At 49.2% G+C, this 15,318-nt stretch overlaps 1 protein-coding gene across 1 annotated transcript in view; it reads right to left on the bottom strand.

Annotated features, from left to right (window-relative positions):
* OBSCN (obscurin, cytoskeletal calmodulin and titin-interacting RhoGEF) overlaps window positions 1-9,567 on the bottom strand; it is a 277,319-nt gene extending 267,752 nt beyond the window's left edge. The window contains exon 1 of the mRNA XM_065399153.1: window positions 9,279-9,567. Within this exon, the coding sequence (XP_065255225.1) occupies window positions 9,279-9,567 (289 nt within the window). The remainder of the gene's footprint in view (window positions 1-9,278) is intronic.
* Between the last annotated feature and the right edge of the window lie 5,751 nt (window positions 9,568-15,318).

Consider the following 15,318-nt stretch of genomic DNA (forward strand, 5'->3'; position numbering starts at 1 on the left):
AAATTGTTCTAGCACCTCTGCTTGGGTGTTTAATGAATGACATGCCATCAGTGATAATGGGAATGGGTGACTGTCTAGTTCCACAACTAGAGTCTGAACTTCCCAACTTTTAAAATACTTCTCTATAGAGAATTGTGTGTAAAGTGGAGATGATAAGGTAGGGCTAACTGCTTGGAAAGAACAAAGCACCATCCCTTTTCCCCTCCAAATCCCTCTTTAAAACCAACCTCAATTTTTCAGGTTTTATTCCAAATTGGAACAAAAACTAATTTTGAAATCTTGAACTCCCCCAGGAAACATTCTCCGCCCAGCTCTACTCACCTGGAGCTGTTCTCAGAGAGCATCACCTTTGCATATTCACACTCCCTGCCCACCTTCCCCACTTCTTTAGAGGCTCCAGGCCACTCCCCCCCCCATTCCTTTTATACCCTCACAATCCTCTGCAGGGGAGAAGGACAGAGGGACAAGCAACCCCAATGGGCACTGACCTCTAGAAGATTCAGTAGCCAGGAGGTGTCAGTCCCACAGGGCAGAGACCACTCAGAGAACCACCTAAGCATTTGGGGAATAGAGTTTTTAAAGCACTTGGCACATTTACAGTGCTCTGTAAACAATGAACACAAACAAAGGCACTGTAGGTTGCCTGTGTGAATTGCTATCTGTGTACTGCATCTTTAAATGGAGAGAAGTCCCCTGCCCTAGTTCTGAATCACTGCCTGTAACAGTACAGAGCCACGGCCGCAGCGCCTCCTGCTGGTCGTGCTGGGAAATAGCTCTCTTGGACCACCAGGACGTTCTTTACTAGCGGTGTCTCGCTCGCCATTACTTCCACTTCCTCCACCGTCTCCACCACCTGGACCCAGGTGTCGCTCCTGGACCGCGGTGTCCTCTTCAGGACATGGCCCTCCTGCTTTGCCCCAGCCCACTGTCTCCCCCATTTCGGGGAACAGGCGGTCCTCAGTCCCTCCACTTGCCTCAGCGGCCAACTGCAGTCTCTAGTCTAGCCTAGGGCTACCATACGTCCGGGTTTCCCCGGACATGTCCGGCTTTTCGCTCTTTAAATAGCCGTCCGGGGGGGGATTTCTAAAAATCTAAAAATGTCCGGGATTTCCCCCCGGTCGGCTATTTATCGACTGAAAAGCGGCTGACAGGGCGGCCGAGCGCCGCTCGCATTGGGGCCTCGGCAGCCAAAGCCCCTTCCCGGCTCCCCCCGCCATCCCCTGCAGCCTTAGCACGCCGCCTGGCTGCGCTGGGGGGCGGGGCTGTGCGCCTGTGAGGGAACGCAGCGGCGGGGCTGGCAGCGGCGGCCAGAGCCCCTCCTCTGCTTCCCCCCCTCCTCCACAGCCTCAGCACGCTCGGCAGTGCTCAGGCGGGGTGGGGCGCTCCTTCGGGCGTGGAGCCAGACACCTCCTCTAAGCCGAGCGGCACGGTAAGGGGGGGAGTTGCCGAAGGGGGGCAGTCAGAGGACAGGGGACAGGGAGGGGGGGTGGATGGGTTGGGAGTTCTGGGGGGGGCTGTCGGGGGCAGGGGTGTGGAGAGGGGTTGGGACAGTCAGGGACAGGGAGCGGGGGGGTTAGATGGGTCAGGAGTTCGGGGGGGGTTGTCAGGGGGGCAGGGGTGTGGAGAGGGGTTGGGACAGTCAGGGACAGGGAGCAGGGGGGGTTAGATGGATCGGGAGTTCTGGGGGGGCTGTCAGGGGGCAGGGGTGTGGAGAGGGGTTGGGACAGTCAGGGACAGGGAGGGTTAGATGGATCGGGAGTTCTGGGGGGGCTGTCAGGGGGCAGGGGTGTGGAGAGGGGTTGGGACAGTCAGGGACAGGGAGCAGGGGGGGTTAGATGGATCGGGAGTTCTGGGGGGCTGTCAGGGGGCAGGGGTGTGGAGAGGGGTTGGGACAGTCAGGGACAGGGAGCAGGGGGGGTTAGATGGATCGGGAGTTCTGGGGGGGCTGTCAGGGGGCAGGGGTGTGGAGAGGGGTTGGGACAGTCAGGGACAGGGAGCAGGGGGGGTTAGATGGATCGGGAGTTCTGGGGGGGCTGTCAGGGGGCAGGGGTGTGGAGAGGGGTTGGGACAGTCAGGGACAGGGAGCAGGGGGGGTTAGATGGATCGGGGGTTCTGGGGGGGCTGTCAGGGGTGGGAAGTGGGAGGGAGTGGCTAGGGGGTGGTGCTACCACACCCCTCCACCCCCCAGTGTCCTCTTTTTTGAAAGTTCAGATATGGTAACCCTAGTCTAGCCCCTGGCTTCAGGGACAAACTGCAGTCTGGATTTAGGCCCCTCTCCTCATTGGCACGTAGGGGCAAACGGGGGGCGGGGGCAGGACTCAGGCCCGCCCACTAGTCTGGGTCCCGGCCCAAGGATCCTATAGCTGGCAGCCACTTACTGCCCCTCCTCCTATTCCCGCTGCCCACTTTCCCTGAGCCACATCCTCCGTAGCCCTAGCACCTTCTCTGCATCAGGGCCTCAATGTAAGGGGACTGTTGCCCCCTTACTAACATTCAGTGGGGGTGTTTTGATTGGCTAGCTCCCAGCACTAAAAGGGGAAGGGTCGAAGGCAAATCAGGAGCCTGAGACTGACAGTCCCCAGGAACAATGGGGAGAGGCCAATGCTCCAGATCAGCCTGATTGACAGGGCGGGCAGGCTAATCAGGGAGTCAGGAGGCGAGGGGGGCCCCGTCCTCCGTGTGAGCTGGAATTGCCTGGGTCAGACAGAGTGGGGCCGAGCTAAGGAGAGAGCAGGGGCCCGAGCTAAGTTGCTGGGAGCAGAGCTGCAGCCCCAAAGCCAGAGCACAGCCCAGAGAGAGCAGACCTGCCCTGGGAGGAGAGCTGCAGCAACCAGAGCCAGAGGGGCCAGACAAGCAGCCAGGGAGCAGGTCAGAGCTGGGAGCAGAGTCACAGAAGCAGCCTGCAGAGCAGACCTGTCCTGGGGGCAGAGCTGTAGCAACCAGAGCCAGAGAGGCCAGAGAAGCAGCCCAGGGAGCTGGAGGCAGAGCAGCAGCAGCAGCCGGGCTGAGGCAGTGTGGAGCTGGAGCTGGGGCTGGAGCAGTCCGGAGCTGGGTGCGGTGAGCAGCTGGGGAGAGTGAGGGGGACCCTGGCAGTGGGCCCAGCACAGGGAGACGCCTCAGCCAAGAGGCTCTGCAGGCCAGACCTGGAGGGGGATCGTAACCCTGACAGGGCGGGGGCGACGCTGGGAAGAAGGGTCCTGCCACCTAGAGCCTGAGAGCATGTGGCCACCGCCAGAGCAAGTGTCCAACCCGCAGCGTCTCTGCAGCACAGCCAGGGCCTGAGAAGGAGCCTGGGACCTACAAGGAACAGACTGTGAACTGCCCTGACGTTCCAGAGACACTGCTTGTGATGATCCCTGCCACAGAGCAGGGTGATGGGTTTTCCTTTAACCTTTTCCATTTTTCCTTATTCTTTTTTAAAAGTAATTGTTAATTAAACAACTTGTATTTGCTTTAAATTGTATAAAATGATCAGTGGGTCAGGGAGGTGCCCAGTGCAGAGAGAGTACCCCGGAGTGGGGACACCCTAGCCCCTGTCCTAGGTGACCACAGCAGGGTTGGGGGTCAAGCCCCCCAGGAATCCTGGGCCCAGCCTTGTCGGGGTTTACGAGGACTCTGCCAGACAGGAGAGTGGAAGGGGAGTCCTCAAGGGCAGGGAGGCCTCTGGGTAAAGGAAGTGGGAGCGAGGACTCGGATCCTTTCGCTAGCCCACTTCACCGGGGTAGTGCAGAAGCCAGGAAAGTTCCCCACAATAGCGGGACCATTCCCCCGCTTACATAATTGGCGTCACGAACAGGATCCTATCCACAGGGTCCATCCCATTGGTTTTCTGGTTAAGTTCTAGTAGCACGGTCCGGGCCTGGTTGAGCACCCTACCATGGCTGGAATTGAAGAACTACGAACCCAGTTTGCTGAACTTCAGCGCAGATTATCAGACCAAGCGGAGGCATTACAGCAAGCTAGAACTGAACAGAGAGAAGCCTTATCGCTGGCCAAGGCAGTAATAGACCAACAGACAGCAGAAGCTAAGAAACCCCCTACTATTTATGTCCCACGGGAGCGGAAGGTCACGGAGTTTGGTGGCTTCCCGACTAGACCAGGAGACATTACAGTAGAGGAGTGGGTCAAGTCTGTGAAGGCGGCTCTGCGTGTGCTAGGAGTACCTGAAGAAGATCATGTGGACTTCATAGAGGAGCACCTCAAGGGCCAGGCCAAGGCCACAGTAAAGTTCATGGCAGTGGCAGACAAGAAAGATGTGGAAAAGGTATTTGAACTCCTCCTAAAAGTGTATGGAGACAAGGTACCTATTGGAACCCGACTAAAGGAGTTTTTTGAGAAAAAGCAGGAGCCTGGTGAAACTGTCCGGGCATACGCATATGACCTCCAGGAGAGAATGAGCAAAGTGGAGCGGCGAGACCCTCAGCGAGTTCCAGACCCAGATACGGTTCTGAAAGAGCAGTTGGTGCTGGGGCTCCGTGATGACTCCCTCCGACGTGAAATGAAAAGGAGGTTTAAAGAAGAGCCCAGTAAGAAGTTCCATGAACTCATGCAGGCTGCCATTATGTGGTCAGAAGAAGAGGAAGTTCCTGTGGCAGAGGCGGCCAAGCCTAACCCCCATACACGAAGTGGGGGCCTAGTGAATGCAGCTGCTGGGGAAAAGGCCCTGCCCCAAACAGAGCTAACATTGGAAAGCTTAAGTGAAGCTGTCCAAAAACTGGCAGTCCAACAGGGGGAGATGCTGAAAGTGATGACCGAGTTGATGAAAGAAAAAAATCCCATTAGTATGCCAAAGTATCCAAGGGCACCGGGATCCCAAAGAGCCCCACTGAAGGACGAGCTGGGAAGATACATTTGTTACACTTGTGAAAGGCCAGGACATACTAGCCGAGAATGTCCACTGAGAAGGAGAACAGAGTCCCAGGCATTCGAAACCAATGGGGCACCAGGAGCAAATGGTCCATCTACAGTAGAAGGCCAAGCAGTGGCAGAAGGATTCCTAGGCCTGTCCTTCGTGGAAAATCCCTCTGCATACAGTGTTGAGAGGAACGTGGGCAGTGCCAGCATATCTAGCGACTTCTGTAAGCGAGCATTTGGAGACTGTCTAACTGCTGAAGTATGTATAGCAGGGGTGAAGACCAGATGTTTGTTAGATACTGGCTCAGAAGTCACCACCATTACTGAGTCACATTTTCAAAAATATCTGAAGGACAAGGACCTGACCATGCACAGCACACGGTTTGTACGTCTAACAGCTGTTAATGGACTGGCAATCCCAGGGGTGGGGTGCCTTGAAGCAGACATAGAGTATATGGGCCAGACACTGCCAGGAAAATGCATCTTCATCCTGAAAGACAAAGCCTCAAAAGGGAGCCATATAGGAGAAGGAGTCCCAGGGATTCTAGGGATGAACATCATTAGTGAGCTGAAGGAGCTACTCTTACCAGGAAAAAGGACCAGGAGGATGAACTGTCACGAGCACTCTACAAAGAATGCTGTGCTGAGTAAAGTACTGGCTCGAGAGGAGAGGCAGAGTCTTTCCCTGGGCCCCACAAGGCATATGGGAAATGTTAAAGTGGGCAGAGAACGGAAGACCGTTATTCCTCCTTGGAGAGGGAAGATCCTTGACGAACACAGCTGTGTACCAGGAAATGAGCTGCAGGTGACGAGGGAGAAGGGAGGACGAGTTACCTTTCTTCAAGAAAGATGTGATGGGAGACTGCCAGTTCCAGTTCAAGCGGCACGCCAAGGGCTGATTCCTGCACATGTGGCTAACATAAGGGCGTTGCCAGAGAAGCATCAAGAAATCTTTTCTAAGAATGAGGTGACCAATTATGATGACCAGGTCAAAGGTCACCATGACAGGCTGAAGACAGCCTGGAAAGTTGCTCTCAGTACAACTAAAGACACAGCCCAAAGTAGGAAAAGGACTTATGTTAGCAAGTCCAGTGGGGCTCTCATCAGATCTGGTGCCTGTGTACCAGTTCGTAGCCGTAGACACCGGAGATGTAATAAAATACAGGACAAATGGAAGCCAAATCCCCCCACTGTGGTCACCCACAACAATCCCGAACTGCCAGTGTACACTAACCAGCCTGAACGAGGAGGTCCTGGGATAGTAGTACATAGGGACCAGTTGAAACATTGCACTCTTAGTCCAGACAGGGACCATAGGAGGCATAGATCAGTACACCCCGAGGAGGCTGAAACCAATTGGGAAATGGTTCTAGTCCCACAAACCGAATACAGAGTGGGGCAAACCCAAACCCTAACAAGAATGGCCAGATCCTTCAAACTGACCCAGTATTACCCGAGGATAGGAAAATAGAAAATATGGGTAACGAACCGCCAGTCTTAAGAAGGTCCCAAAGGGCTAATAAGGGCGCCAGTCTTAAGAAGGTCCCAGAGGGCTAATAAGGGCATACTTCCTGTTAGACTTAAAAATAATTATGTTATTGGTTCTATGTAGTGTTTTAATGAATAGTGTTATGTATGGTATTAAAAAGTAGATGTGAAATGTTAAATATGTTAAATGTTCTTTTGATAATTGCTAATGGGTTGTTAATATAAAATGATGTGGGTATATGTTGTTCCTATGGGGCCCGGATGTACCGGTGTGAATATGGTGGATGTGGCAGTATTTTAGCAAGGGGGAATGTAAGGGGACTGTTGCCCCCTTACTAACATTCAGTGGGGGTGTTTTGGTTGGCTAGCTCCCAGCACTAAAAGGGGAAGGGTCGATGGCAAATCAGGAGCCTGAGACTGACAGTCCCCAGGAACAATGGGGAGAGGCCAATGCTCCAGATCAGCCTGATTGACAGGGCGGGCAAGCTAATCAGAGAATCAGGAGGCGAGGGGGGTCCCGTCCTCCGTGTGAACTGGAATGGCTTGAGTCAGACAGAGTGGGGCCGAGCTAAGGAGAGAGCAGGGGCCCGAGCTAAGTTGCTGGGAGCAGAGCTGCAGCCCCAAAGCCAGAGCACAGCCCAGAGAGAGCCGACCTGCCTTGGGAGGAGAGCTGCAGCAACCAGAGCCAGAGGGGCCAGACAAGCAGCCAGGAAGCAGGTCAGAGCTGGGAGCAGAGTCACAGAAGCAGCCTGCAGAGCAGACCTGTCCTGGGGGCAGAGCTGTAGCAACCAGAGCCAGAGGGGCCAGAGAAGCAGCCCAGGGAGCTGAAGGCAGAGCAGCAGCAGCAGCCGTGCTGAGGCAGAGTGGAGCTGGAGCTGGGGCTGGAGCAGTCCGGAGCCGGGTGCGGTGAGCAGCTGGGGAGAGTGAGGGGGACCCTGGCAGTGGGCCCAGCGCAGGGAGATACCTCAGCCAAGAGGCCTTGCAGGCCAGACTTGGAGGGGGATCGTAACCCCGACAGGGCGGGGGCGACGCTGGGAAGAAGGGTCCTGCCACCTAGAGCCTGAGAGCATGTGGCCACCGCCAGAGCAAGTGTCCAACCCACAGCGTCTCTGCAGCACAGCCAGGGCCTGAGAAGGAGGCCCGGGACCTACAAGGAACAGACTGTGAACTGCCCTGACGTTCCAGAGACACTGCTTGTGATGATCCCTGCCACAGAGCAGGGTGATGGGTTTTCCTTTAACCTTTCCCATTTTTCCTTATTCTTTTTTAAAAGTAATTGTTAATTAAACAACTTGTATTTGCTTTAAATTGTATAAAATGATCAGTGGGTCAGGGAGGTGCCCAGTGCAGAGAGAGTACCCCGGAGTGGGGACACCCTAGCCCCTGTCCTAGGTGACCACAGCAGGGTTGGGGGTCAAGCCCCCCAGGAATCCTGGGCCCAGCCTTGTCGGGGTTTACGAGGACTCTGCCAGACAGGAGAGTGGAAGGGGAGTCCTCAAGGGCAGGGAGGCCTCTGGGTAAAGGAAGTGGGAGCGAGGACTCGGATCCTTTCGCTAGCCCACTTCACCGGGGTAGTGCAGAAGCCAGGAAAGACCCCACAATAGCGGGACCATTCCCCCGCTTACATCAGTCTGGCCATGGTCAGCCAAGAGCTCCCCTATTACTCTGCTACCCTGCCCAGCACTGCAGTATCTCCCGTGCTCCTTGGCAGACAGTCCTTCCCCTTTCCCTTCAAGAAGAGACTGCCCCTTGCTCTGCTGAGTAGCCCTTTATATATGGGCTGCTCCAGCAAGCCTTCTCCTGACTGGCTCTCCCAATAAACCCTTTCCTGATTGCCTGGTTTCTGTGCAGCCTCTCCAAGGCCTTAACCCTTCTCCTGCCTGTGTGGGGCAGCCGCCCCACCACACAGCCATTTTGTGCTCAATGCAGACTGTTACAGCAGAGATACACACATATACTGCACTCTCACCCTGGAACTTTTGTTCTCTCTAATTTTGATATTATCATAATTTAACAAAGTTCACATTTATGGTATAAACTCTTTGGAACAGGCATGGGACCTTCTATTGTCTTTGTATAGCATCTAGCTTACCATGGCACTAGCAGGAAATAATTATACTGAGAGTGTATTCTTGATCTTTGTGAGTGGGTAATTCTTTGAAAACATCCGCTTAATGTGCAGCAGCAGTCAAAAAAATTAACAGAATGTTAGGAACCACTAGGAAAGGGATAGATAATAAGACAGTAAATATTGTAATTCTACTATATAAATCCATGGTACGCCCACACCTTGAATATTGTGTCCAGTTCTGGTCGCCCCATCTCAAACAAGATCTATTAGAATTGGAAAAGGTACAGAGAAGGGCAACAATAATGATTAGGGGTATGACAAAAAATTAAAAAGACTGGGACTGTTCATCTTGGAAAAGAGACAACTAAGGGGGGATATGACAGAGGTCTATACAATTATTGAATCGTAAGGAGAATGTGAATAAAGAAGAGTTATTTACCCCTTCACAAAACACAAGAACCAGGGGTAACACAATGAAATTAGCAGGGAGCAGGTTTAAAAAAAACAATCGGAAGTACTTCTTCACACAACACACACTAAACCTGAAGGCCAAAAGTATAACTGAGTGCAAAAAGAATTAGATAAGTTGATAGAGGACAGGTCCATCAATGGCTATTAGTCAAGACAGTCAGGGACGTAACCCCATGCTCTGGGTGTCCCTAAGGCTCTGACTGCCAGAAGCTGGGACTGGATGACAGGGGATGGATCACTCAATCATCGCCCTGTTCTGTTCACTCCCTCTGAAGTATCTGACATTGGCCACTGTCAGAGAGGCTACTGAGCTAGATTGGACCATTGGTCTGACCCAGTATGACCATTCTTATATTCTGACGCTCGCTGTAATATAGAATAAAGGAAAGCTTACTGGACACAGTGAACTGGGTAGATGTTCTGCACTCATCAGCCAGGAATGCGATCTCCCCAGCGTCTTCCATCTTGCACTCCCGGATAATCAGCGTATGTTGCTTGCCAGATGAGGTGATGGTGATTCGGTCATTGGGCTTCATTTCTTCCATATTCTTCAGCCAGCGGATGTTCTGGCACTCATTGTCCAGCTCCACGCAGAATATGGCTGTGTCGTTTATGGGGACCGCAGTCTTCCGTGGCAGTTTTTTAATGATGTTCCCTGTATGAAAGAAAACTACTACAGTCATAATACAGCAGACGCAGAATACTGCGGTACCCAGATCAGCTAGATCAAAACAGTGCCAAAAGCTCTAACTCAATCACAACATACGAGTTTGTTATATAGGAATAATTGAGTGAGGTTCTATGGCCCGTGTTGTGCAGGAGGTCAGTCTAGACAGGAACATAGGATCGAAAGGGACTTCCTCGGTCATCAATCACACTCCCCTGTTATTGCAGGCAACCCCATCCTATAATCCCACTGATAAATTTACCAAGCTCCATCTTAAAATTAGTTAGCTGGTTTGCCCCCACTCCTCCTATTGTGAGGCTGTTGCAAAACCTCAGTCCTCTGATGGTTCTAATTTCCAGCCTAAATGTAGTAATGGCCAATTTATTCCCATTTGTTCTTGTGCCAACATTGTCCTTTAGGTTAAATATCTCTTCTCGCCCCCCCCCCCCCACCACCACCACCACCACCCGGTGTAAAGGTGTCTCCTATCCTTAAAATCTACAAAGCTATGAAAAGGTGAAAATCTCCCTCTCAGGTTAATATTTGATATGTCTTCTATTGGGGCAATAGATAGTATAGGTTGCCCTTGCAAAGGATGGATCTGATGATCTGCAACTGCTATGAGTCCACAAAGGAAGCTTGTGTCTTCGAAAGCAGATAGATCTCTACAGTTCTCCACTAAATTTGTCTAATGCCTGGCATAATTGATGGCCTGCATATGCCACTCACCTGATCTAACAGGAAATAACTTTAAGAACCTCAGATATTATCAGAGCAGACCAAGCAATTTACATTGGGTCAAACTCACTTATTCCTGGTCTTTTACTTTCCTGCAACTTCGAAATGTTCATGACTTGCAAGGAAAAACTGAAAGTTATGGATGAAACTGATCCCAGGTAAATTTGGGTGGGACATCAGGAAAACAGTCCTATGAATAAGGTCATCTTAGACCTGGAACCATCTCTAAAAGGAAGCACCAGAACCCCCATGGCTGGAACGATTCTAATTCAAGATGGCACTAGGGGATTTCCTATAGGTAACAATCCTGAATTGCCAGGGGAGGTAGGGTTCACTATGGCTAAGGATATGAGTATGTCCTGGTGCACACTGTCATGGAACCCGTGAATATTGCCCTTTATTTCAACTCAACCATGAAAGGTCACCACAATCACGGAACTGTGAATTTTGCCATTTATATGGATCCTGCTACCCCACATTAACAGTTTGTTAGTTCACTTCAATCGGCTGTTGTGCATTAACAGTGTATTAGTTGCTTTGATCCAGTCCCACTCATAGACTACAAGGGCAGAAGGGACCATCATGATCATCTAGTCTGACATCCTGTGCATTGTAGACCACAGAACCTCACCCACCCATTCCTGTAGTAGGTCCATAACCTATGGCTTAGTTAGTGAAGTCCTCAGATCTTGATTTAAAGAATTAAGTTACAGAGAATCCACCATTTGCTCTAGTTCAAACCAGCAAATGACCCGTGCTCCACGTAGCAGAAGAAGGTGAAAAAAACCAGGGTTTCTGCCAATCTGACTCTAAATTCCTTCCCAGCCCCAAATATGGTGATCAGTTAGACCCTGAGCATGTGGGCAAGATCCACCACCCAAACACCTGGGAAAGAATTCTCTGTAGTAACTCAGAGCCCTCCCCATCTAGTGTCCCATCACCAGCCGTTGGGGATATTTGCTAACAGCAGTTGTGGATGGGCCTTATGCCATTGTAGACAGTCTCATCATACCATCCCCTCCATAAACTTATCAAGCTCAATCTTAAAACAAGTTAGGTTTTTTGCTCCCACTTCTCCCCTGGGAAGGCTGTTCCAGAACTTCGCTCCTCTGAAGGTTAGAATCCTTCATCTAATTTCAAGCCTAGATTGATTGATGGCAGTTTATATCAATTTGTTCTTGTGTCAGCATTGGCTCTTAACTTAAACAACTTCTCTCCCTCCCTGGTATTTATCCCTCTGAGATATTTATAGAGAGCAATCATATCTCCCCTCGGCCTTTGTTTGGTTAGGCTAACCAAGCCAAGCTCCTTAAGTCTCTTCTCATAAGGTAGGTTCTCCATTCCTCTGACCATCCTAATAGCCCTTCTCTGCACCTGGTCCAGTTTGAATTCATCTTTCTTAAACCATGGGAGACCAGAATTGCACACAGTATTCCCGATAAGGTCTCATCAGTGTCTTGTATAATGGTAATAACACTTGCCTATCTCAACTGGAAATACCTTGCCTGAGCTATCCCAAGATTGCATTTGCTTTTTTCACAGCCGCATCACATTGGCGGCTCAGTCATCCAGTGATCGACCAGCACAGCCAGGTCTTCCTCCTCCTCTGCCATTTCCAACTGATACTTTCCCAGCTTACAACAAAAATTATTGTTGTTAATCCGTAAGTGCATGATCTTGCACTTTGCACTATTAAATTTCATCCCATTTCTATTACTCCAGTTTTCAAAGTTATCCATATCTTTTTGCATGATATTCTAATCGTCCTCCATATTGGCAATACCTCCCAACTTTGTGTCATCTGCAAATTTTATTAGCACATGCCTGCATGTTGTGTCAAGGTCATTAGTGAAAATATTAAATACAATTCGTCCCAAGACCAATCCTTGAGGAACTCCAGCCTGACGGTTCACCTTTCAGCATGACCCATTATATAGTCTCCCCTTTAACCAGTTCCTTTCCCACCTTTCGAATCTCATATTAAAGCCCCATCTTCTCCAATTTAACTAATAATTTCCCATGTGGAACTGTATCAAATGCCTTACTGAAAGCCAGGTAGATTAGATCTACTGCATTTCCTTTGTTTAGAAAAATCAGTTATCTTCTCAAAGAAAGAGATCAGGTCGGTCTAGCATGATCTATCTTTAGTAAACCATGTTGTATTTTATCCCAATTACTTGTTTACCTCTATGTCCTTAACTGCTTTTTCTTTCCAAATTTGTTCTTGAGACCTTGCATACAATTGAGGTCAAACTAACTTGCCCATAGTTTCATGGATCGCCTTTCCCCCCCCTTTCTTAAATATAGGTACTATGTTCACAATTCTCCAGTCACAGGGTAGACCCCCCCAAATTTATGGATTCATTAAAAATTCTACTATTGGGCTTGCAATTTCATGTGCCACTTCAATATTCTTGGAGGGAGATTATCTGGGCCCTCCAATTTGGTCCCATTAAACTGTTTTGAGTTTGGCTTCCACCTCCTTCCATATTCTTGTTCCAATAGCCACCCTGCCATTGTCCCAAGCTCCTCATTACCCTTATTAAAAACTGAGGCAAAGTATTAGTGTAGGTGTTGGGCCCCACCTAGATTATCTTTAATCTCCACATCATCCTCAGTGTTTAGCAGTCTCACTTCTTCCTTCCTGGTTTTCCTTTTATTTATATGGTTGAAAAAACCTTTTACTATTGGTTTTAATTTCCTTTGCCATGTCCAACTCTGCTTGGCTTTTGACAGTTCTCACTTTTCCCCCTACACTTTCTGACCTCCAAAAAGTAGCATTCCTTGCTGATCCATCCTTCCTCCATTCCTTTTAGGCTTTCTGCTTTCTCCTAATAACCTGTTTGAGATCCTTGTTCATCCACTTTGGTCTACAACCCTTCCCTCTGAATTTTTTCCTCTTTGCTTGGGAGACAGGCTTCAGATAGTCCTGTTTCAAAGAGGACCTGACCAAAGTGAGCTAATGAACTGTTTGTGCTCATCAGCAGGGTCCATAAAGTTATCATGACCATAGTTTGAAATTATTTATTTTTATTGTGACTGTACGCATTACGCATAATTTTACCTTGACAAAATTGTATCCATAACCATGGCAGATCAGACAAGTACTCTATTGCTAGTATTCAATATCCCATCTCTGGGATTGACCAGTATGGGATGCATTTAGCTGGGTGTGTACTGCTGTGACATGGAGGGAAATTATCGTTTCTGACTCCCACATGAGATCAGCTTACATCCTGCAGTGTGAGCTCAAGTTACTTTTGTTTGCAAAGCTGCAAATATGAATAGCTGTAACGATATTCATGTCATGGATGGATTTTTTTTTCAGAAGAGGAGAGGAGGGGTATTAATAGGGGCATCGGAAAAAGTGGGGTTTTTTACCCACAAAAGCTTATGCCCAAATAAATCAGTTAGTCTTTAAGGTGCCACCAGACTCCTCGGTATTAATAGGGTTATCCTCTTTGTCTTGTTTACCACCACCACCCCACATGGAGCAATGAATACTACAGAAAGATGGATCAGATGCTCCACAACATCATTTTTGTGGTGTATTGGAATCTGTGTTAAAAATAACAAGAGATTTTTAAGTGTGAGGATTTCCTGGTCCTGCTTGCAAGTGAGGGGGCTCTGAGGGAAGCCATGTGACATTGGTCATCTGAGTGAGTCTGCAGCCACCCACCCTAGGGTAAAGTGGGATGAGTTGTGCCTCTCACTTTTAGGGAGCAGCCTGCTTTGTCGCTCTCTGTTTTGGGGAGTTATTCTGAATTCTGAGAAATAAAGCATTGTAACATTGCAACCTTTCAACAAGAGTATTTATGTTTTTTATCTAACTTCTTTGTGTGCATGCCAGTTTATTTATGTTTTTTATCTAACTTCTTTATGTGCATAACAGTTTTCGTCTCTAAATTTTATAATTTCACAATTAATCAAGGAATCCATAATACATTCCCAAGAGTGGGTTGTAATTTCCTTCATCAATTCCTGCATCTCTTTGGGTCAAATTTCCCATAATGCTTGCACCTCTCCATTTGTTTGCAGGTGTAAAACCTGCATTTGTATATACAGATCTGGCAGGGGCCACCAGGTTTTACAGTGGGATTCCTCCATGGCCTTTGATTAGAGTACAGTCAGACCGGAAATGAAAAGGGCCAAATTCAGTTCTTTAGCTTTTATAAGAGTGTATCTCCGTTAGTTTCAATGGAGATCATTATAATTTACATAAGTAGAATTTACATAAGTAGAATCAACATCAGAATCAGGATCACAGCTATCGGACTTAGATTTCATGTAGGTGAATCAACAAACTTAAAATTAACAGACACTTCTGCAAACATGTCTCTGTGTTTTTGAGAAACCTACACTGGCCCAAACCCTAGATCTCAATACACATCAACCCTAAGCTCCCAAACTTTGGGAAAATTGGCATCTGGATTTGGATACATCCAGATTTTGCCACTGCAGCCTAAACCATATTATGGGGCAAACCAAACCCCTGATGAAGAACAGCCGTAAACTCAGGAAAGTTTGGATCTGGCTCAATATCTGAACTCTGCAGCTGAGGCCCATATTGAATGGTAACTTTAGTGATACATTTCCTTTTTAAACAATGCTCCCTATATTGTTAGTAATTATAAGGAGCTAAAGCTCTATAGGGAAATATGATTAGCATCAAAACGTCAGTGCTTTTGAAAACCCCGCCCCATAGTGCAGATGGGAAAACTGAGTCCAGGAATGCTATTTGCCTAAGTCTGTAGAGGAAGTCAGAGGCAGACCTGGGTTTACAGTGTAGGAGTTCTTGGCTCCCAGTCTATTGCTCAGGTGATGGAAGTGAAATTCACCCCTGTGCACGCAGCCAGTGCAAGACTGACACCACTTAAGACCTAACAATAGTGCTGAAGCAGGACTTAAGTAGTGCCTAGCCCCTGGGTTGCTCCCTGCCCAGGTGAATTTCGCTCTTAGGCTAGGTCTACACTACCCGCCTGAATCGGCGGGTAGAAATCAATCTCTCGGGGATCGAATTACCGCGTCT

This window comes from Emys orbicularis, chromosome 2 (assembly GCF_028017835.1).
Source record: "Emys orbicularis isolate rEmyOrb1 chromosome 2, rEmyOrb1.hap1, whole genome shotgun sequence".
NCBI classification, from domain to species: domain Eukaryota; kingdom Metazoa; phylum Chordata; order Testudines; family Emydidae; genus Emys; species Emys orbicularis.